This window comes from Branchiostoma belcheri, unplaced genomic scaffold (assembly GCF_001625305.1).
Source record: "Branchiostoma belcheri isolate BF01 breed outbred unplaced genomic scaffold, Haploidv18h27 scaffold136, whole genome shotgun sequence".
Taxonomy (NCBI): Eukaryota; Metazoa; Chordata; class Leptocardii; order Amphioxiformes; family Branchiostomatidae; genus Branchiostoma; species Branchiostoma belcheri.
This window is the reverse complement of record NW_017802780.1, coordinates 350,023-373,944: the sequence shown is the minus strand read 5'-3', so window position 1 is coordinate 373,944 and position 23,922 is coordinate 350,023. Positions and strand designations below refer to the sequence as shown.

The window sequence follows — 23,922 nt, the reverse complement described above, 5'->3', positions numbered from 1 at the left end:
ATGGACTGTTGTCCGGAACGACTCAACCCCTTCAACATCCACATTGGGAATTCCTACCAGGTCAGCGAGAACCCCAAGTGTGGTGGTTATTATCACATCGCCCTGAACCAGCCGTCCATTTCCGTCTCATGCCCGGGGATGATGGGACGGTATGTGGGTGTCCGTCTTCCCGGACACTCCCGAGTACTGACCTTGTGCGAAGTACAAATATATACGGGTAAATAAGCATTCGCTGTATCTATTCCAAGTAATTATTAGGCCAAGCTTAATAATTGCAACTTTCCACTGTAGAGAAAATTAATGTTCCCTTTTAATGGTGGTCATATCATTCGCGACTTATAAGGAGGGGGTCACCATTGACGCTTTAAAGAGGATCCAAACATTACGTCAGTTCGCAATGTTGCGTCCACATCTGAAAGCTGCGACGTCACAATTTAACGCATCACCGGTAAAGATTAGATCAAACTATTTTGTATTTTTTTGCATTAGGTACGAATGTTATGGAACCGATGACAAAATACCAATTGATTACTAGTATGTGTAATGAAAGTTTTTGGAACAAAAAGATGTTATATTCTAGAATTGTAGGTAAACTATGTTGTGTCTTAAGAAGCTTTGTATTTACGTAGTGAACACAGTTGCATTTCTGTGTGTGTGTTTCAGAAACGGACAGTCCACAGTTCCTCACCTGCTCAGCAGCAGCTTGTACTTCACTGTCCATCAGCTGGGTGAAGCCGAGAGCGCCCCTTATTGGATACAGAGTGAACTACATCATCGTTAATGACAGTCCTTCAGACGTGATCTCAACAGACTTTGGTCCTGAAAATGAGGAACAGGTACTCCGGGATGTCCTAGCTGACCGAGAATACAGCATCACGCTTGTAGCTGTTGGGATATACAAGGAGAGCTTGCCTGTTGAAGTCACCTGTGCAACAAGTATGATTACAGCATTTATATTATTCTACTTATAGAGTGTACGTTAGATCTCTAAAGTCTTGTATTTTCATGCCCTTTTTTGCCCTTCAAATTTTCTACGTATCCATTTTAACGTAATATTCATTCATCTTATAGTGACGCCGCCACCTGAGGACTTAAGGGTGAAAGACATTACGGAAACGTCCATCACAGTTTCCTGGATACAGAGGACAACCTCACTCGCTATTGGCTACAGGATGTGGATAGGGCGGAGTGATACAACAGGGAGCCTGTTCACACAGTTCGTGCCCACAAATCAAACAGATCTGACATTGATGGACCTCAGCCCTGGCACAGAGTATGTGATATCAGCCACAAGCATCAACAGGTACAACGAGGGACCAGCAATGGACGTTACCGTAGTGACAAGTAAGGACACGTTGTATTTTCATATAGAATGGGTCGTAATATCGACCACCGGCCATAGTAGTTAAATCCCCTAAAAAATGCAAAAGGTCTTCGTCCCTGCCATTTTAAACCCCTGACGCACATATTCAACCTGTCATTTGCCAAGGAAGAAGTCTTTTAAGACCCTACCTAGACCGGGGGGGGGGGTAAAAGTGCCCGCGCCAACTTTGATGCCACCTAGCATCTGAACGGCTAGCCCTAGAACGGCCAAACTTAGTGACTTTTCCTAGAATATTGTTGGCAACAATTCTCTATCATTGGAATAAGATAATAATTTTTTGTGTTGCCATGGCAACGGGTTTCTGACAGGCATTTTTTGCTAAATTTAGTACTTTGTTCGAATGAAAGCTCATCTGTGTTAGTACTTTGTGTTTCAACAATAGAGTTTTATGGGTTTTATGTCAAGTTACTCATGGTTTCTAATATTAATAACATCCCATATAATTTTATGTGAATTTTATCATTAAATATGCATAATTTATGCAAATTTGATGACGTCATTGGCCAAAATCCAAGATGGCGGACCATATCATTAGAACAGGTATATACAGGTTATTTTCATTAAAATTCCATCAATACTTCCATTTCTTTTTCCAAAAAATGTTTAAATGAAGGTCTTTAGTATGTTTTAATGTATTTTAGGCTTTATCATAAAAAAACTATTGAAAATTCAAGATTGATGATCCAAGATTGTGGATATCTTAAATATGCATGACGTCATAAAAACCAGTGATGCTATGGGCAACATAAGACTTAGTACACCATAATATTCTGTCATAAACACTTTTGGTACAGTTATGTTGAATACCATTTAGTTTTCAGGGAAAAACCTTTTTAGACGGTTTTGGCCAATAAAATCACATTAATGACGTCATAATGACGTCATATTACGTTATATCGACATAAAATTGTAGATATGATACATTTTAACTAGTACACCATCCTCTGAAAATTTGGTGGTCATACGGCATACCGTTCGCGAGTTCTGAGGGGAGGGTCAAAAGAGCCCCCCCCCGGTCCCCCCATGCCCCAAAAAAGCCCGGTCTAGGTAGGGTTAAGTAACTGGAAGACGGCCCAGATCACGCCCATTTACAAGTCCGGAAATCGGGCTAACGTTGCCCACTATCATCCGTCTTCTGTGCTGAGTGTATCTAAAACCATGTAAAAACTCGTTGGTAACCACGTATTGCGCTTAATGGCGTAGAATAGCCTTCTTACGGTTTACCAAGGCGGGTTTCGAAAACATCACAGTACAACCATTGCGGTTCTAAAGCTTGTGGAGGACATTTGGTCTGCTAATAATATTTTGCCGTCAGGTCAAAGTTGCTCTCTTGCTCGACTAAAGAAAGGCCTTTGATACTGTTAACCATCCAATACTGTTGTCTAAGCTCCAGAAATTGGGTTTTGATAGTGAAGTAAAAAAAATGTTTTACATCATAAGTCTCTGGTCGATTACGATGAACAGATCTGCATGGTTAGTGTTTACAGACGGCTGAGGACACCTGCGGGGTGCCTCAGGGGAGCGTACTAGTACTTTTTCTCTTCTGCCTATATGTCAACGACTTGCCTTAATTTCTAGAAAAATGCAAAATACACATGTTTGCAGACTACACTATACTATACTGTATTGCTCAGCGGGAACGGTAATTGTGTGTGAAAATGCAGTTTCTCGGGATATGAAGAGTGTCAGATTGGTTAATTCTAAAATATCATCATCCTGATTAGACAGCGTCTATGCTATTCGGTGTCACACAGAAGCTGACACTTGTGGGGAGAACCGTGCAGATTACAAATGGTATGAATCTATATGAGCAAGTTAATAACCATAAATATTTGGACATCACTCTTGGCCCCTTCCGCCAGTGGACAGATTTTTTTTTGTATTATGTGCTAGTGTAAACAATAGCCTAAATTGTGACACTCCTGGCTAATCATTGGTTTACAGCAAGGTTGCAAAGTTCTAGCTACATACAGAAGTCCTGGTGGTGGAAAGAAGATGCCGGTGTACTCTTGTTTTGAATGACTGGAGGTTGTTGTCAGTGATCCGGCCCACCACGTTGTCTGGAAGACTGTTCCAGATGTCAATCATATAGCAAATATCACATATACAAAATATTATGTTGCCTTGGTGCAATGCGACGTGCAAGACCCATCGTAACAAAGGAAACATTGAATACTATGTGTCAAATATTGTTGTTGCCGCATCTAGACCACTGCGCCGCGGCGTGGTTGCCAAGCCTTAATAAATAAAAATGAAAACCAAAACTACTCTAGCTAAAGTAACTATGTGATGTCCTCAAGTAGCTAAGTAGTGACGTAGTGAAGACAATGTGTGTGTGTGTTTCAGAAACGGACAGTCCACAGTTCCTCACCTGCTCAGCAGCAACTTATTATTCACTGACCATCAGCTGGGTGAAGCCGAGAGCGCCCCTTATCGGATACAGAGTAAACTGCACCCTCGTTAGTGACAGTCCTGCAGACGTGTACCTAACGGACGCTGGTCTGGAAAATGAGGAACAAGTACTCCTGCATGTCCTAGCTGATCGAGAATACAGCGTGACGCTTGTAGCTGTTGGGATGTATGAGAAGAGCTTGCCTGTTGGGGTAACCTGTGGAACAAGTGAGTATGGTTACAGCATTTATATTACCATTATACTTGTGTAATCAAGATCATATCTAAAGTCTGTGTTTTTCACGTTTTTCTCTTCAGGGGTTCTACGTATTTTTAATGTAATATTCATCCATCTAATAGTGACGCCCCCACCTGAGGACTTTAGGGTGAAAGACATTACAGAAACATCCATCACAGTTTCTTGGATACAGAGGACCAACTCACTCGCTATTGGCCACAGGATGTGGATAGGGCAGAGTGATACAACTGAGAGCCTGTTCACACAGTTCGTGCCCACAGATCAAACCGATCTGACATTTAGTGACCTCAGCCCTGCCACAGAGTATGTGATATCAGCCGCAAGCATCAACAGGCACAACGAGGGACCAGCGGTGAACATTGCTGTGGTAACACGTAAGAAGACGTTGTATTCAAAGATAAAATTGGCCATCGGGGTCTCAATAAAGAATTGGCCTTAGGGCCCCCAAACTATAAATAACATGTAAAGACGAGGTGCCACAACAGAACTGATGCCAAGACACATGCATTTGTCCTGTAGAATTAGTCAATCTTTCTTGCTAGAAATTCGACGATTTGTATTGTATTAAAATGAATTGTTGCTAATATTTGTATTCTGTAGTATTTATTGTTCTCATTTTTCAACCAAGGGAAAACAAGCCGAACAGCAGCTAAAAGATATTTTTGATCCTTGAAGAATATAACAGAAGAGATATGTTATACCAGAACATATGTTAACACTGTGCCGTTTATCCTCAGAAACGCCTAGTCCAACGGCACTGTACGTTGAACAGAAGACAACCAACACTGTCACAATCTCCTGGCTACCTTCTAAAGCTGTCATCACCACATACAACATAACGTACACAGGAAATGGAAGAAGTACTTCCGTAATGGAACCAGGGGATGTAGACAGCTGTAAACTGACAGGTCTGGTTCCTGGTTCTCAGTATGACATTGACTTGGTGGCCGTTAGCAGGTTTGGGAGGAGTCTCGCCGTCAGTACAAGTGTTATTACAGGTACGTGGTACGGCAGAGGTCCGTTAATAGAGCGGGAGATTGAATACAATAATTATAAAATCACAATGTGCCATAGGTAAAGATCATTAAGAAAAAGAAGGGATGTCAACAACATATTTCAGTTGTTGAATTTCGTAAAATCTTAGGGGGAGTTTATATCGGTTGGAAAGAACGGTGTATTTGTACAATTTTATCACTTTTGGCTTGTTTCTACTTCTAATAGTGTGTTAATCTTACTTTCTAACAACTTTAGACACAGATCCACCCTCACGTCTGAACGTCGCCAAGTCCTCCACGACCTGGCTGTTCCTGGAATGGACCTCACCTGTGGCCAACATTCTATCATTCGACTTGGAAATCTCAGACGAATTGGGCAGTACAAGAACATTCCTGAGGTAAAAATTAAAAATTTACTATGTGGACCATATATTATATGCTTCATGTTATCTTGATATATTTCAAATCGATTTCGTATTTCTTTGTTAGATGTCGTTACTGTCAATGTAACTAGTGGCTCCTTTTTGTACTGCTGCAAAATGCTTCTTGTAGACTCTCGACTATTTTTAGAAAATTACAAAATACTTTTTGCCATAGTTGAAACTAAGTGAAACTGTATATATTTATGTACATAATCTAATGTCGTATTTTACTCATTCGGTATCTAATGATAACGTTTCCATGTTAGACTCGAGGGGCACACAACGTCCTATAACGTCACGGATCTTGTACCAGAAACAACTTACGTCTTCAAAATGGGGGCCTTCAGCAAATATGGTCGCAGCGTGGACATCACTTATTCAAATAGTACAGGTATACTGTTTATGTTTTCGCTATACAGTCATGCGTTGCGTATCATAAAAGTGTAATTGTCTTGCTATTTTTCCTTATTTCATAGAAAATCCATTGTATCTTGTGCATGTAGGCAATTCATTGATTTTAGGTACTTTGAAACATTCTGTATTGAAGCTTTTTTTTAGATTAATACATCTGTTGATTTTGGTACATTGTTGAAGTGACGGGGATTTGTAACGCTTTAAAACATCACTTTGAAATCCTTTTTTCTTAAAGGATCTTTATCGTCAATTGAGGTCAGCACTATCTCAGCGACGGAAATCTCTACATCGGATAGAATGAGGACGACTTCCACCACTTCTCCGTTTTGGATAGAGGCTACAAAACCACATGATAGCGACGTGCACAATTGGGACTTTGAAAGTACATTTAAATTAAGTTTTCATTACTACCAATGTGGTTGTCACGGGTATTTACAAAGTTTTAAAACTGACAAATGTAAAGTGACAAAAAAACGGGTCCACATTAAAAAAGTTGGAAGATTTTACATTTATGGGAAATTTTTGCCATGAATAGTCCTGCTCTTGAAAATGTCAATGGGAAATTTTAGCCATGAATAGTTCTGCTCTTGAAAATGTCAAATTTTTGATAATTTTGTTTATGACAGCCATCAATCTCATATTCTTGATTAAATCAAAATTTGCCTTTTCGTGGACAAACAGGGAAAATATGCTACAGACTGTCTTTGGAATATTAGAAAAATAAAACACATTAAGAGTGTGATCTGTTAATGCTATTATCTGTTTTTGTAGGAACCAATTCTAAATTAACACAATCACCGACGCCTTTTGCTTTGGATGAAGACGCAATAACAACAGCAGAATGGACCACCACAAACTACAGTAAGAGTTTTGTACGTTTTATCTAGCCATGCTAAACATACCTAAACGTATTTGGAGCCCCTAAAAGACCTAAAACGTTGAAAAAGGTCTGAAATATTGTGACATATTGTTTCCCTCTGATATAAAGTTATATTACATGATTACATGTAATGTAACCTGTTTGTATGATTTATATAACGGTATGTTTCTTTCTTCCGCAGTAACTTCCCCTGGTAGATCAACAGAGCCTCCCCGTATCTCACTAACATCGACTCCAGGTATGTCATTGTAGAGTTTTGAGTTTTACAATATATTACTGACGCTAGGTTGTGTCTCATCTTAATGTAGATATCAGGGTTTTATAAATTCGTATAAATTGACTAAGATACTATTTGCGTCTGAATTTCAGATATAAACAAATACACAACATCTCTCAAACGGACCACAGAGGATCCGGGTAAAAAGGTGCGCAGAATTTTGGATTGTTTTTAGACATAAACATCGAATGTATTTACGATCGTATACTTTGCAAAATCTGCACCTTAGGTGTTTTATGTACAAACGTTTCTTTGCATGTACCAGTCGAACATAATATATAATCACTAATATGTCCAATATTGGAATCAAACTATAGCTTGAGAAGCTGGTACAAGACCTAGACCAAAACTTACCAGTGAAGCTTGAAGCAGAGGACATTCTTGCATTGACCTCCAACATTAAAGACATCATCAAGCCTGCTGATGCCGCCGAATCGGAAATGCCGCCGTCAGTGTTAGTGAGCTGAAGTGTACTTAGTCTCCTTTGATTACCCCCGGGACGGAAATATTGTTCTGGTGTCTCATTGGGGAGTGTCAGTTTGTTTCTGATTAAATTAGGTTGATCTTGCGTCATACACATGGCAAGTGAATGGCAGTCCACATAACCGGAGGTCAAAAGAACTACAGAAATGAAACGACTTAAAGTTCAGAAAATATTAGATGGAGACAGCAATTGAGGATCGCGTGAATTATCACTTTAACCCCGCATAGATTCCGCTGCAGTATAGTATATTCCACAATCTTATTGTATGGTCCAATAAATTTCCCGAAACCAAAATATCTTACAAGAAATCCCAGAGTTCTTGTTGGTATAATAGTTGTACCCATGCGTAGTAATTTGGGGTAATTCATCTGATGGTGGCAAATAGGATTATAATTGTGGTTATTATTACTAATCTTTCGCATTTAAAACAGCAAACCACTGCTGGGATCATAGAACAACTTGCCATTGCGGCTCGGGGATTACAGGGCATTTCGATAGAGAATATGGAGACAATAGCCGACGGTAAGAAACATTTGTTTTAGGTACACAATGTAGAGACCATCAAAATATAATCTCGTTTTATTAGATATATATCTTGGCCTTTTGTCAGTAAGAGGCATTTATAGAAATCCAACAGTGTTGCTTTAATCACTTTCAAAGTTTTACGTCACTTCCCCGGGTTCCTAAACTAATCGTCAGCTTTACTATACTCTACTCTACTCCACTCAATTATAATATTCATCATCATATACTATAAGAGTATACTATTCTATGCTACATTATACTATACTATGCTAAACTATACTATACTATTCTATACTATAATATTGTATACTATACAATAATATACTTCTCTCTACTCTAATATACCATACTCAACTCTGCTCTACTCCACTTTACTCGTATCAGTTACCTTTAAAGCAAATGACTTTATGGATTTTCTCACTTTTTTAGCCTTGGTGCAGACAGTTTCAGAAGCCATCGATGTGTTACCTAAACAGAAAATGCAAACAGCAAGTGGCTCCGATAATACGTTAGAAAGTGATCTTATCGACACGAGTGCCACCGATCTCTCCCCGAGGCAGCAGCTGAAGGTGTTAAAGGAGAAGAAGAAGGAAAAGGAAGACATGGTGAGGATTATAACAATATGCCAATTCGCACAATAAATGAATCAAGTTACTGATGACATTTCGACAAGCTTGAATATGGCATTCCGAAGAATTCAAAGCAACTCAGGAAAATCCATTTTAACACTATTAACGTTTTAAATTTGTATTCATTTAAGCAAGGAGAAGCGTTGCAGTCTATTGTAGCATCTCTGGACCAGGTAGCCGACACACTGCTGACGTTGCTGCCGGAGGAAGTAGAATATCAATCAAGCTTTAGAACAGAAAACGTCGCTTTGGATGTGGCAAGATTTCCCTCTGACAAAGACCTTCACATTGGCTCCGGGGATATTGTGGCATATATCCCCCCAATAAATCGGACCAATGCACAAGATATGTTGGGCATCAAGGTAAGAAATACGCAAAATACAATGCCTCCTGTCGTTCTTCTAGCATTTTTTAATCATTAAATATACTACTACTACTACTACTACTACTACATGCCAGTCAGACTCACAAGACTACGACTTTGCTGCGCAAAATAAAACAGGATTGTTCAGTTTGTTGAAGATAAAGTGGTATAATCGAGACAACGCTCACTGTCAAGCCAATGTAAGATCCTGCATCGTTTAAATTACTAAACGATAAGATGTACCATGTGTTTTTCAGATGTTAGTTTTCAGGAAGAACCCATATTCTTGGACTGAGTCGACAGGAGGACAAAATATCTCGTCGTCAGTGGTGTTTCTGACAATCAATGCAAAGAATACTGGAAACCTTATTAAAACCAGGAAGGTAAAACTAGATATGCCATTTGTACCGTCCTATGATAAACTACAGCCAGGCAGTCGGTCATCACACGTCACGACAGAAAGTCCAAACACGGCGGAGGAGAACACTAACGGAACAACTATGGCGTACCACGCCTTCAATGTTCCAGCTGATAACGTCATTCCGGTTATCCGTATGAACTGGTGGGATGTAGAAGCGACATTTCACGTGTACATCTCGTACGGCTCTCCTCCAACTCCAGAAAAGTATGGAGAGAAAAGAGTTATTAAAGAAGACGGATACGAGGCCTGGCTCAAGGGGACAGATGTTTCAGCATCCTTCATTCCCAACACAACTGACAATGGCGGGCCTTTGTATGTGGGAGTGCAGAAGTTAGGTGAGTTTCTTAAACCTTGATGAGGCATACCTAATGTAACTTGTATATTTTGATTAAATCCTTTGTCCAAATTGTCACTACGGTAACGGCTTTATACATACATGGTTTGTGGTAACTAACCTTTAGTCTTATAGAACGCTCTGCCATACACGTTTTACCGTGTTCAATACTGCATTACTTAGAATCGAAATGAAGATCCAACTAGTTTTAGGTAATTAGTCGGTATTATCTTATCAGACTTTGATCCGTCAGTAATGTATCCATACAACACTTTGTTTTCGAAACCTGAAACTGTTATTGGGCAAAAATTGATTTGAATCTAAACTTTCCAGGACCGGCCATTTCCGCCCAAAGTCGTCAACCGCAGCCCACCGTTCAGATCCTGAGCAGGGAAGACTACGCCCTGTCGATGTCAGCTGTGGGCTGCTCGTCTTGGAATGACGATACAAACCAATGGGGGCTGGAGGACTGCGATGTTAGTCTATTCAGTTAAATGAAATAATGATTGCAATGCTACTATTATTTAACCTACCTATAAGGTCTCAAAACCTGATAGATCACCGGGGACGAGGTAGAAGCTAAACTGGTCAGCTGTTGCCAAGATTAAGATTGAAAACGTAAAAAAGCTGTCCTATGCTGAAACAGCGGTATTCAGTACATGTTTATCTGCAATGGGCATATTGCATGGTCTATCTTTTTTTTACACGAGTATATCTGAATTAACACTATACGGACAACTCCTGATATAAAATAAAATAACAAGAAAATACGGACATAAAACAACAAAACTGGTTTCAAATGAAATCTATAAGATCTAAAAGAGATCTAAAATAGAAGCAACCAAGAGACAATACCCATCATCAACTTTTGACATCAACACTGCAGTATATCAGAATATACAGCACCATACAATCAGTGTGTTGTCTAAATAATTCTACTGCCATTTTTTTCACCTTTGAACCTATGACAGGCTGACATTAATCTCGAGGACGGGGTCATCAGCTGCAGGTGTCCCATGACCGAGTGGAAGGTCTTTGTAGGGACCATGACTCTTCCACTCCCCAACTCCATCTACTTCATCAACGCGTTCAAGAACTTCCTCCACCTGAGCGACAACTCCGTAGTGTTCTCCATCGTGGTGTCCGAGTTCATCCTGTACCTCCTTCTCATGGTTCTCTTGTGCGTGGACTTTCACCAAGTACGGGTAAGATTGAAGTTGATTTATTCTTGAACTTCAGGAATTATATTTCATTATTCATTTAGTCACGCTTTTTCGAAATCATAAACAGCACAGCAGTTTACTAGTACAATATGCAGAGTAAAAAGTTAATGCTTCAGGTGGTCACGAGCAACTCGTAGTTAATTCATGGTTGGAGTTTACATTAAGATTAAACATGCAGATTTCAAGCAAAAAGTGCAATCAATTCAAGTGACTAAAACAAAATCAAGTAATGAAATTATTTACCTCTCTAGTGACGTTATTTTTGTCAAATTGTAGGATTGTGTTTAAAGATGAAAACATATGGATCCGTTCGCTGATATACATTAGGAAGTGTAGAAAGTTACATGCATTTTTTAAATGCGACTCAGCATAAACATACCACGTGCGGAGTCACTAAAATTTGATTTTGAAACTGGTAAAATGATTAGCTGAATTTGCTGTTTTGTTGATCAATGCCATGTTTTGTATAGATAAAGCCAAATTGATGTACCTTATTAAGAAAGGCGCTAATATTTTATTTTACACACCATCGGAAGGCCCTTCGTCGTCCATTCACCCGTCGGGTAAGTCCCATTACCGGAGCGAGTGGAGGAGCAAAGAACCAAAGTGAGCCGCTGTGCAAAGTGAGTCTGGTCCCTCCTGACAGGATGGTCGCACGTCATGTCTATCAACTCACGGTCACCACCGGGTCCATGTTCGGGGCAGGGACTACCTCACGGATCGGCTTCCAACTCTTCGGGTCAGAGGCCAAATCTCCAGTCAAGATGCTAAATCCAAAAGGAGAGGTCTGTATTATGTTATTTTTTAAATTGATTTTACTTTGATTTTATCCATATCATAACTTACATCTTATAATATCCTTTTTCATTTAAATGTATCTGTGACACTTTTATATCTCATTGACGTTTTTTGTTTTATTGACAAATGTGGACACTGTGCACCTTAAAACAGGTCATGCTATCTATGCAGTATTAGTAATAATAACTTAAGATAGAATGCCGAATTATGTCTATGGTATTTCCTTTTAATTCGATTATTCAACGTCCGGTTGGTGTATATGATGTGTACATAAAACATATCTATGTATGCCTCATACTGTTTTTTTTTTAATATTTTGGACATCTGATTATCCAAGGCCAATATATATGCTATATATGCTTAAATGTTATATATAGCTTGGTCCCGAGTTATCTATGAGCAAAATTCTTGATACGATTATTGAAATTATGTAAACTTAAGGGTGAAATAAGAAGCTATGTCATTTACCGTTGATAATTACAGGCTTTGTTGCGTGGAAGCACTTTACATTTTGTCATGCCTGTGCGAGAGTCACTTGGAGAAGTGCTGTTGTTGCGCATCTGGCATGATAACTCTGGGGAAGGCGACACAGCATCCTGGTTCCTCGGAAGTTTTGTCGTCAGAGATATGGAAACGGGCGTGGTGTAAGACGCAAAAAGACTATACAAATCGACAAATCTTTGTTAAAATTGTTCTGCCAGTTTGGTTTCTTCTCTACACTACAATCAATTCTCAAGTCCGTCTTTTATTCTCTCCTGGCATGTTGGTTTAGTGGAATTCACTATGCCTTGTACGACCTTGTATGACGTTGAATAAAAATCAACTGGCATGAGTGTTTTGGCAGCTACTACTTTTTTTGTCTGTCATGAAATGGGCATGTTGCATAACACAATTGATACAAAAATAAATCAATTAAATGTAATGCTTTTCAGGTCGTACTTTACCTGCAATGACTGGTTATCACCAGAAAAGGGGGACTGTGAAGTGCAGAAGGTGATTCACGCAAGTACCGAAGAGGAGCTGACATCCTTTACTAATGTCTTTAACGAGGCAACCAGAGACGTGTTCTACGATAAACAGCTCTGGGCGTCTGCCCTTGTAGCAGCACCGGGTAGGCTTCTTCTTCTTTTGTCATCATTCAATTGATGTGAAGCATGACTCTTTCTCAGGTAGCTACTGGTGCAAGGAGCTTCGCTAAGGCTCGAATTTTAAAGTAGCCAGGCATACCGGGTCTCCCTTCTCGTTGTCCGCAGGCTCAGTAATTTGCTGAGCCGCCAGCTGCTCTACATCATCATCCGTAAGAACGATGCCTTTTTCTAGTCGTGGCCAGACACGAGCGCGAACCCAGGTTCTATAATACCAGATTTGTCGTGCAGCAGAGTGTGCAGACAACAATACCATTAATAAGCGTCGATTAAAAGCAAATGATATGTTTGAAAATAACATGCATGATTATTCAAATACATAATGAAATATTCATAATGAAAATCTGAACACCGATTCCGGTGCACTTAAGTATAAATAAATAAATGAATAAAGAAAAATGAATAACAAATTCCTCATGTTGTTTGATGAATAACAAATTCCTCATGTCGTTTTTTTGCCCGGAGTAGGTTCACTCTTCACCAAGGCCCAGCGTCTGTCCTGCTGCTTTACTCTACTGAACACCATGATGCTATCCAGCGCCATGTGGTACAAGGCAGAAAACACAACTGCCGACACCAGAGTGTTGAACCTGGGGTTTGTTCGCTTTACCATACAGGTAATATTCCTCGGTTGATATTATTTTTCTCCTTTTTTATCAAAAATCCCTGTGACAATAGTTGCATATGCCGTTCTTGGATAGTAAAACCTTATGCATAGAATAGTTACATTGTTATCGTAGCTTACTATCATATGTAACCTGTTTTAGAGCCTTATTATGTGTGAATTACATTTCGATAGGAGCTGTACATCAGTCTCATGACTATCCTGACCGTGCTGCCAGTCAATTTGGTACTTCTGCAGTTGTTCCGCATGGAGGCGCCACTGTCCGTTAACACTCCGGAGATATCCATCCGCCCGTCCAAGAAAGGTATGAGAATGGATCAGTGATAGCAAAACTATGATTTTTTTATTCATTTTCATCATGTGAACGCTACTTAATGTTACTTTTTTTTACAAATGTATGATTTTACTTTTAAAAAATCTAGTGTTATTGTATGTAACTTCCTTGTCATTATAAACAAGCCCAGTGATAATTTTTTTTAAAACGATTATAACATCCCGAACGCTTACTGATAGTACGTGAATATGGGTAACGTGGGAAGATCCGTGGTTGTTACAAGTAAATAACAAGTAATACTGTTGATAATAATAATTATTCAAATTTAATTTGTAGAGCCAGCTATGTAGTTCACAGTTTACCCCATTTACAACATTTATCTTGTAAACATTATGTTGACTATTAGGATATTGGAAGAGAACTTTCTTTCGCCTAGCAAAGTACGTGGCGTGGCTGACCGTGTTCCTGGTGTCCACTAGCTCCAAGTTCTTCGTCCTCCTGTACAGTATGGATTGGGGGAAGGAGAAAAGTGACGCCTGGATAAAGGCATTTGTTCTGTCCTTCATGGGGTCCAGTTGTGTAATGGACACTCTCCAGGTGACACGTACTTAATATTGAATATAGTAGGGACAAGCTTTAGGCTTATGATGTAGAAGAGGTTATTCTTTTTACCGATATAGATGATACTCGCCACGTCTTTTTACTCCTATAGTGCTGAGAACGTCTTTTGAATTAACAAGAAACTGGTTGAAAAGCAATAAATAAAAATGGTTTGGAATGATAACGATAACAAAGATTGTATTTACGTTGCTTACGTTGTAATGATTTTTTTTTTTCCTAAACAGACTAAAACTGCAACAAGAACCTAATGCCGTAATATACCATCATTAAACACGAACGAAACCATATCCATGCAAACCGCATAATATAAATATTTAACTGTATTCCCCGTAGATCTTTGTCCTTGCTGTGGGCCTGGCTGCCATCTTTAGTCTCCCGTTCCTCACCAAGCCGCAGGTTATTCTGAAGGAAGACCTGCAGCTGAACCTGTGGAACTCTACAGGTAAGAAAATTAAAACTTTAATTCTTGACCCCCTGTGGCTGATTTCTCTCAATATGTCGTCTTCACTTTAAATACTTCTTGTCTTTCACAGCCAAATGAAATATCTATTTTATGTATTACACTATGATGTAACACCTAATTGTACTAAATACAATGCAAATTATGTATAGAAGTTTGGTTTTACTTCCTACAGTTTCATCAACCTCAATAATGTGTTATTTTTTATTATGACAGATTTTCATCAAATTATTTCTTTGCCTCTACAGCACCAAAGAAGGTCTATCCAACTGCCATTTCTGATGTAAAATCGGTAAGAAAGAAGAAGGAACTGAATGAGAAGTCAGCATCAGTACTGAAGGAGTTTATTCTCCTTTTTATCTTCGTGGTGCTCCTCTTCTACATCGCCCAGGCGGATAAGGACCAACATGCCTTTGATGAGACACAGTCATTGGCGAACAACATTCTGCAAGAATATGATGCGGTAAGTTGTGGATGTAAGGAATACTGTTCATCTAGTATATACGCAAATGTACTAACAGCTACATGGTCAACCTATTCAGCGTAGTCCAGTAATTTGCAATTAGCAAGAGGTTGGGGATTGGAATCCTGGCTTTTGTCGCAGTGCGCTGAACAGGTCCTTATAATAATGTACAAATGATAATTGTAAATTTTGCCTATAGATTAAAACCCCGGACCAGTTTTACGCGTGGACTGAGGACGTCCTGCTGCCGACCCTTTACCCAGCTACCTGGTACAACGGAAGGGACATGAAGTACTTAGACCGACAGTTTGCACACAACACGGGATCCTTCCGTCTCGGTCCTCCACGTCTGATACAAGTTAGACAACTTCCAGGTACGTTTGGACAAATTTACTTCTTCTTTCTTTATCTTAAAGATGTCTCAAATGATGTTAATATCATTATATTATTATGGGCAGATTTTGTTAAAGTCCACAAATAAAACTTGGTATATAATGTCCATCACTGCAGGTTCCAAGTCTGTTGATGACATCGGGTGGAGTGTGTCTGATAACTGTTGGCGATTTAATGTCACAGACGTGTTACCTCATCAAAATAACACATTCGAATGCACAAATCATTATTCGTTTGGCGTTCCCCTGGTTCATGACTCCGCTGTATCATTCTTTGGTTTCTTGAAAGACAACCAGTTTTTCGACAAGTACACAAAATCCCTGACAATCACCGTGAACCTGTACAATCCCAGCCTAAAGCTGTTCAGTGTTGTGAACATGATCATAAATCGTTCCGAAGTAGGGCATCTCGTACCAACAGCAACAATCACTTCATTTAGATTGTTTCAGTACGAAAGTGATGCTGACTATGTCGACTTGTTTATGCACATTCTATTCACACTACTGTTCTTTGCCATATTTTGTAACGAACTGAAAGTAATGATAAAGATGGGATGTAAATATTTCACGTCGAAATGGAATGCCCTCGGATGTGTTAGCCTCATCGGTACAGCCACAACAATCTCCGTCTTCATCAAGCGATATGTGGTGGCATCGAAAACACTTGCAGTGGTCGCAAAAAGTAACGGTACGTTAACAAGTCACTAGTAGTTGGATAACCTATGACTATCGTTATCGAACAACTCATTCCGCAAAAAACAAAATACTTAGTAAAATGGAATGTTAGTTTTGTTACATTGAAATGATACATTACATTTGATTATTTGTTAATTGTTGACTTTGGTTTAAGAAACTTTAAGGCTCTGATTTATTTCCTAGGTGACCTGGGGTTTGAACGCTTTGTCGACCTGCAAACTGCTGCATGGTGGGATGCTTGTTTTAAACACATCTTGGGCCTTGTTGTCTTCATCAACACCATATCCCTACTTCGCGTCGTCCGCTTCAGTCAAACAATCGGCAAACTCCTGGCTCTTCCCGGCATCATGAAGGAGGAGCTCCTGTCATTTTTGGTTGTTGCTGCCATCGCCTTTATCGCCTTCATCAGCTCAGGTAAGTATTGAGTATAGTTTGGATGAACTTTAAGTAATCCAGACTTTAGGTTAGAGTCCTCTTTGCTAAACTACATATTTTATTAAAACTTTGCCGTAAGTTCACGTTGTACGATGTTAAATGTTGACGACTCATTTGCCTGTCTCTGGTTTCAGCACACCTCATATTCGGAAGCCACATGGAGTCTTACGCAGACCTGTACCACACAACGTTTGCACTCTTCGAGATGATGCTTGGCAGGTTAGTTTTACTAACTTAAGGACTATGGAATGGTCATTTAAATTGTATGATATATAAGCAATTCTTTAAATGATAAACCTAAACTAAATCCCTATATGTTATGATTCTTAAGGTTCTTCGCCAAAGACATGTTGGATTCCAACCCTGTCACCGGGCCGATCTTCTTCTCTTCCTTCATGATCTGCATCTTCATCCTCCTGATAAACTTCCTCACCACCATCATCTGTGACGCCATTTCCACTGACGTTGACGTCAGCCATGACCAAGAGCTTGGGGAGTACATCTGGAGGAGGTTCCTGGCTATGTTGGGGTTTCACAGCACGCCGGATAAGGAGAATAAACAAGGTAAGTTCCACCGAACCAATCAGTGGCAATATTGTGATTCTACCTTCCTGCTCTGATTAAAACAATGAAAAAATTGGGGATTCTCAACATAGCAGAAAGCGTTTTAAATATTTGTAAATCTGTTGGAATTTAATTTGTATTATTAATGACGAATACATTCTTAAACAATGCGGTAGGTATTCCTACTGACTTTTAAACTTATTCTACGACACAGGGTATACCAGATCACAGCCTCGTCAATAAAAAAAAAATATCTTGCTGCGGGGGACAAAAAATGAAACCCCCAATCCAATACACTTCCAAATTATGAACTAAAACTTCTTACATCTCCGAGTGATTACATTTAAAATGAATAGAAAACAATAACAAAAGTTGTCATGATAGTGTTTTAAATCATGTTTCTTACACAGACACAGATTACGTTTTAAGATTCCTATACTGATTTAGTAATGGCTAATGCTTAACAAGTTCTTAACTCAGCATAAAAGTTCATCTGTGTTGGTATATAACATTATGATAACGGTTAAAATTTACGTGACCAACACAAAGTAACTTGGGACTTACCCCAAATTTCCGGCTGACTCCGTCAGTCTTCTTCGCGAAATGTATCCTCCTACTGCAGCTTCCGGGACGTGACGTCGGAAACACGTGGTTGCAGCAGAGGGTCATACGTGGCAGATAACCTATGACGCCCCCTGTCTCTGCTCAGTGTTTCTTTCGATCTCCAGAATAAAAAGAAAGAGAAGGATCACGTGATCCAATCTTTAAAACTGTGTGGTTACTCTGATTGGGCTATAGACAAAGAATCAGCACCAAAAACAGCCAAATCAGTACAGAACAGGACGACCACCTCCTCAAAACGTAACAAAGGTCCAGTGGTCTTACCTTACGAAAAGGGTACTTCTGAAGCTCTAAGGAGGATTTTTGGCGAATATGGCATCAAAACAGGTTTCAGACTGACTTGGACCTTAAGAAAAATCTTAGTAGCACCCAAGGACAAAACGCTGAAGGAAAATAAATGTGGAGTGGTGTACCACATCTCTTGCCAAGGTGCCACTAAACAAGGGTCAGTGCCAAGAAACATACATCGGAGAAACTGAGCGTTCGTTGAAAACACGGTTCCTTGAACACCAACGTCCCAGTTCCACCAGCTCAGAAGTTTCCCAGCATATACATGTAGAATCTCCAGGACACTCTGTCTCACTAGATATTTAAAGTGAAAATCCTGGACACAGAACCGGATTTCTTCGCGAGAGGAGTAAAGGAGGCGGTGTACATTCGGGCCAACCGTCCAGCACTGAACAGAGACGGGGGGCGTCATAGGTTATCTGCCACGTGTGACCCTTTGCTGCAATCACGTGCTTCCGACGTCACGTCCCGGAAGCTGCAGTAGAAGGGTCCATTCCGTGGTCAGTCGAAATTTTGGGGTAAGTCCCAAATTACTTTGTGTTGGTCACGTAAATTTTAACCGTTATCATAAGTTCTTAACGCTTTTGTGAAGGTGAACTGATGATGAAAGGATTCGAGGCCAACATTGTCATCATTCAGGAGAAACTTGATGAAGGCCTGGACATCTGTAACTCCATCCTGCCTTGACGGAAACAGATTGCGTCTTACAAAATCAATCGGGAAAGATGAGAAATTATCAATAATTGTGGAAGAAAATTACCACAGTACACGATTACTTGCACAAAATGTAATTATTAAAATTATGAAATAAAATTTTTATAAATAGACTAAATAAATATTGTAATTAAGTCATGTAATATATTTTAGTACACTCTTTGTTTCGTAAATTGTTTTCTAAAACATACATTTACACTTTTACTTCAATATAACAATGTAAGCAAATGTAGTTTACGCAAACGATAAAGATTTTTCTCGCCATCCATTTACATATCCTTTAATGCTATATCAAATAGACGTATAACCCAGCGTACATCTCGTATAGATAAAGAAAACAAATTATGTTATTAATCAATAATATAAAAACAGAAATAGATATGGGTACATGCAATACCGCACGTATACGCCAGACATTTTGGGTAAAGGTATACATTAGGCTTTGCAATGATTTACCACTTTTCTATGTACGTTTGTTATGTGTCTATTAAGTCTTGACCTGTACCTAGCCCGACGTGGCTTGAATGTAATATAAATGTATTTCATCATCATCATTATCATAATCATCATCATCACTATCGTGTAACTAATATTATGTCCTACCTGGGCCGCGGTTACGTTCGATACGGGTGTTCCGGCCCGTGTGATAACTATCCGTACGGCCTGGGGGTTCTAAACCCGTACGGCCAGGGCCTTCCAAATGTTCCATAGAAAGATTCGAACGCGTTTCGCCCTAACCGTGTGCACCGCTTTCGAAAATTCGAATACAAACTTTGGACGTTGGAATTGATGTTGTTGCGTTTTAGTGGGCTTACGGACACCAAATTTTCGCTCATTTCGCATTGAAAGGCGTGTTTTCTTGGGTGGGTATGACATAAATAAAATACAACACGGTGTATTCCGCATCACCCTCGGTCCCAGCCCTCCCGCGGATCGGATCTCCCTCCGGCCTTCGGCCGTCGGGCGATCCGACCCGCGGTCGGGCTGGTACCTCGGGCGATACGGAATACACCGTGTTGTATTCTATATATATCACTGAATCAAAACAATTTGTAGAATGATTGAAAACGTATTTTACAAAGTTGTTTCAGGGAGAAATGGATGATGTAATAGTTGGCAGTACACTTAGCACGTTATTGATATCATTTCTTATTTAACAAGCTTAATGATGTCAACATTTAAAAATTTAGGAATCGTGTCTCGCCCGTTTTTTTTTCCTATCGCATTAGATTTGGAGTTTGCAGAGGATGTCATCCGTCTTCCATAAAATTTACTTGCTGTGGCCTTAAGGCGGACCATTTGATTGTTTGCAGATTTGAAGTTGTGCAAATTTCTGGTCGCATATTGCTTTATAGCAAACAGAAATCTTGTTTTGACCAAAGGTGTTTTTAACGATAACAGAATTAAAAAAAAACTGTTTGCTAGGTATTTAGGATGACTTTTCAATCCAAACCGTTTATTAGTGAACTTGCCCGAGCACATTTTTCAATCAGACGAATCAAATGACAGGTTCCTGAATAGTTATCAGACTACCACGTAATGAAAGAAATAGTCTGATTTCTAGGGCTACGTCTATCAATGTCTTTGTTAATATTATTTGTTTTGATATTTTCTTAGTCTTAAATGTTTGCAATGAAAGGATTTTGAAATTAAATACTTTTAATTTTGCATGGGGATGATTTCAGAATGAACAGTCTATTTTCATACAGGCAGTGGGCTGAGTAGTAAAGTATCTCATTTGTTCTTAAATGTAGACTTTTTAGACACCCCCATTGTCACAAATATGTGTGCTTATTACTTTAGTTGGTCGTAGCAGGTGAAATTGAGATTCTTGCATACGATTCAATACAATGTCTCTGACAACTTCCATCTGAAAATAATTATTTTTCCCCAAATATTTCGTACAGAAATCGCTATTGCAGTTCTCATATGAAGCATTACATCTTCAGACTTATCAAAAGATCGTTACATTTATACATCTATGACAGGCAAAGGAGCTGGTTGGTTGATAGGTTGGCTGGTGTGCTTGTTAATTGGTTTCTTGGTTGGTTGGTTGCCTGATTGATTGGCGTGTTTGTTTGTTTGTTTGTAATTGTTGTTTGGTTGGTTGTTTGGTTGGTTGTTTGGTTGGTTGGTTGGTTGGTTGGATGGTTGGTTGGTTGGTTGGTTGGTAGGTTGGTTGGTTGGTTGGTTGGTTGGTTGGTTGGTTGGTTGGTTGGTTGGTTGTTAGTTGGTTGGTTGGTTAGCCGGTTGAAAGATCTTTGGGCCAGCGGCCCAACCCCAAACTGGGTCAACTATGGGTTATACCGTAACAACGCTTCTGAATGGTAACGTCTTAAACATGATAAATGCATGAAAGGGAACATTCTGGTTGTGTCCAGAACCGTGCCTATATATATTCTGTTCTGTGCCTGCAGCTGAGCGGGAACAGAACTGAACACAGGCTGTCACTGTCCAGAACTGTGCCCGGAAGTGCTGTCAATCATGGTTACTGACGTCAAGTATCCACGCCCCAAGCAACGGAGGCCATTTGTGAACTGTGCGGGACTAGCCGTGGCTACTCTTGAATCGGGCTCATTTCATTACCCTTGCTAAGCTGTAGGTTCCTTGTGTGTAGGTACAAAGCCCTTGTGTCTGGACAGTCTTAGTGTGCCCCAGAACAGAACGTAGATTTTCCCCAGGCACGGTTTGGGACACAACAAGCCGTAAAGCAAGCTCCCATAGCCGTGGAGAGACCGTTATGCCCAGATATGTCTGAAATCAAGACTAGTAACTTGATATTTTAAAAAATGCGTAGATTTACCGATTTGAAATCGTTTTGGATCGTTTCTGAGGTGTTTTGATAGGATTATGAGAATTTTGGGCATATGAATATGTTGCTAAGTATACAACATTGATTTTACCTTTGCTTACGTAATCAGCAGCGTAAAGGTCCACGCCAGGTCAAGGCATTTCCTCAGCAGAAGTATTAATATCGCCCGTCCCTACCGGTCAGGTGCGTGGTTCCCATGGCCTTGGGGCACATTTTAAATTACCGCGCACAAAAAAAAAAGCCTCACACACATCACGGAGTCTGGACTCATTTCAACATATGGTAGACATGTGGAAGTTTCTGGTCTTCTTCGGGGCTCTGATCTCCTGGTCGGACACGTCACAAGGTAGGTAAAGAATTTTTGGCAATTTTTATAGCGTTGTTGATGGCGTAAGTAAGTCCTAATTTACATTAAAAAAGAAAGAAAACATTTTCGTTTATCAACTCAGTGTATGTGGTTTGCTAGCAGTTGTTACATAAATGGACATGTACTCTGCACGAAAGATGCTTAAGTTAGTAATGATTTTACTTAAAACTGCTTAAAAATATCGTTTTGAGCGGTGAAAGGCCCAGATCAAAATTTAATCCAGATGGGCATTACTTGTACACGCAGCAAAATCGTGACCGGTCCCTGGCCGGCCCCAAATCTAACACATATGGGGACTCATCCTCGATAACGTAACGCTCTCTGATTGGCCGAGTTGACATGGCCTTACAAACAAACAAATACGGGCAGCAGGAATCCTTCATTCCATCCAGACCACACGAGAGCACGGTCAACTCTACACTCTGGATATCTCTTATCAAACTGTCACCACCGACGTTCCAAAAACCCAGCAGTCCACAACCCTGCCGCCAAGCGCCGCGGTGACGCCGGCTGCCCGAGAACTTCGCTGCGGCCTCGTGCCGGACTGACGCCCACTCCTCGGATACGTCCACCACCCTAATATCCCGCCCGGCGCCGTCTTTCCTTGGCAGACTGAGACGCCGTACACCCACTGCAACACGTGGAGCCCTCTCACCTGGACACCTGCCTAGAACTTTTCAGACACTTTCCTCGAACTTACGACCGTCCCCCGTTTTCTGAAAAACGCCAGACCCGAGGCAGGGGACACCGTCCAGCTATCCCGCCACGCAGAGCCGTCCACCCGCCGCTTCAGAACATCTCAGGCTCTTCACGCCGTCTCAGACCACCTCGTCGCATTTACCGGGGCCGTCAACTCACTGTATAGAACTTTAGGGGTGAGTCCTGCTTTTGTTCTTAGTATGGACCCTTCACCCACTCGCATTTCCATTACTGGGCACTCGTTTGTATCTCGCCTAGAATCATTCGTTAAAACCCGTACTTCTACGGCTAGCGGAAGGGCTGTGTCTTCCGATTTCTGGCTCTCAAATGTAGCTATTGATTTTCTGGGTCTACGCGGCTGTACTATACCGCGATACCGTACTAAAATACTTTCAAATCTCAGGGCCTCCTCTCCTCACATAGTCTATGTCGAACTCGCACACAACGACCTATGTAGACAGTACCTATCCCCTCGCACAGTTGCTCATGAACTTGCGTCGTTAGTGAGAGACATCCTAGAAATACCTTCCGTTCACACGGTGATAGTGGGGGAACCGATCTGGCGGCTACGATTGCCTCCCTACATGCGAGATTTCCATGCTCGCGTTAGGGAGTTTAGCCAAACTTTGCGCCCTCTCATTGATTCCATTCCGAACACCACCACGTGGCGCCACTGTAAGCTATGGCAAAAAAATCCTGACTATTTCGTGGCAGACGGGCTGCATCTCTCCGATTTTGGAAACCTCAGATATTACAAAAGTATCCGCTACGCTATTCTGCCTCATCTGCCTGCCCGCTAGATCCTTGTTCCGAATTTTTCACTGACCCCACTTTCACCAGCCCTGTACCTACTGTAACCGAATATCAATCTTACTCTTGCCTGTTGACAGGATTGTACTAGTAATTGGACGTGTATATATGTACATGTATTTGTATTTCTATATTT

General features: G+C 40.4%; 1 protein-coding gene across 1 annotated transcript in view; it reads left to right on the top strand.

The window, feature by feature from the left end:
* The window catches only part of LOC109464300, a 29,699-nt gene continuing 5,777 nt past the window's right edge, over window positions 1–23,922 (top strand). Inside the window, exons 1-25 of the mRNA XM_019761252.1 lie at window positions 1–217; window positions 664–936; window positions 1,072–1,344; window positions 3,731–4,003; window positions 4,136–4,408; window positions 4,772–5,032; window positions 5,286–5,427; window positions 5,718–5,842; window positions 6,927–6,983; window positions 8,461–8,636; window positions 9,484–9,486; window positions 10,148–10,255; window positions 10,751–10,984; window positions 11,539–11,787; window positions 12,284–12,444; window positions 12,733–12,911; window positions 13,414–13,562; window positions 14,799–14,907; window positions 15,174–15,388; window positions 15,588–15,762; window positions 16,660–16,890; window positions 17,046–17,130; window positions 17,243–17,475; window positions 18,977–19,064; window positions 23,008–23,152. Coding sequence (XP_019616811.1) covers window positions 1–217; window positions 664–936; window positions 1,072–1,344; window positions 3,731–4,003; window positions 4,136–4,408; window positions 4,772–5,032; window positions 5,286–5,427; window positions 5,718–5,842; window positions 6,927–6,983; window positions 8,461–8,636; window positions 9,484–9,486; window positions 10,148–10,255; window positions 10,751–10,984; window positions 11,539–11,787; window positions 12,284–12,444; window positions 12,733–12,911; window positions 13,414–13,562; window positions 14,799–14,907; window positions 15,174–15,388; window positions 15,588–15,762; window positions 16,660–16,890; window positions 17,046–17,130; window positions 17,243–17,475; window positions 18,977–19,064; window positions 23,008–23,152 — 4,434 coding nt within the window. The remainder of the gene's footprint in view (window positions 218–663; window positions 937–1,071; window positions 1,345–3,730; window positions 4,004–4,135; window positions 4,409–4,771; window positions 5,033–5,285; window positions 5,428–5,717; window positions 5,843–6,926; window positions 6,984–8,460; window positions 8,637–9,483; window positions 9,487–10,147; window positions 10,256–10,750; window positions 10,985–11,538; window positions 11,788–12,283; window positions 12,445–12,732; window positions 12,912–13,413; window positions 13,563–14,798; window positions 14,908–15,173; window positions 15,389–15,587; window positions 15,763–16,659; window positions 16,891–17,045; window positions 17,131–17,242; window positions 17,476–18,976; window positions 19,065–23,007; window positions 23,153–23,922) is intronic.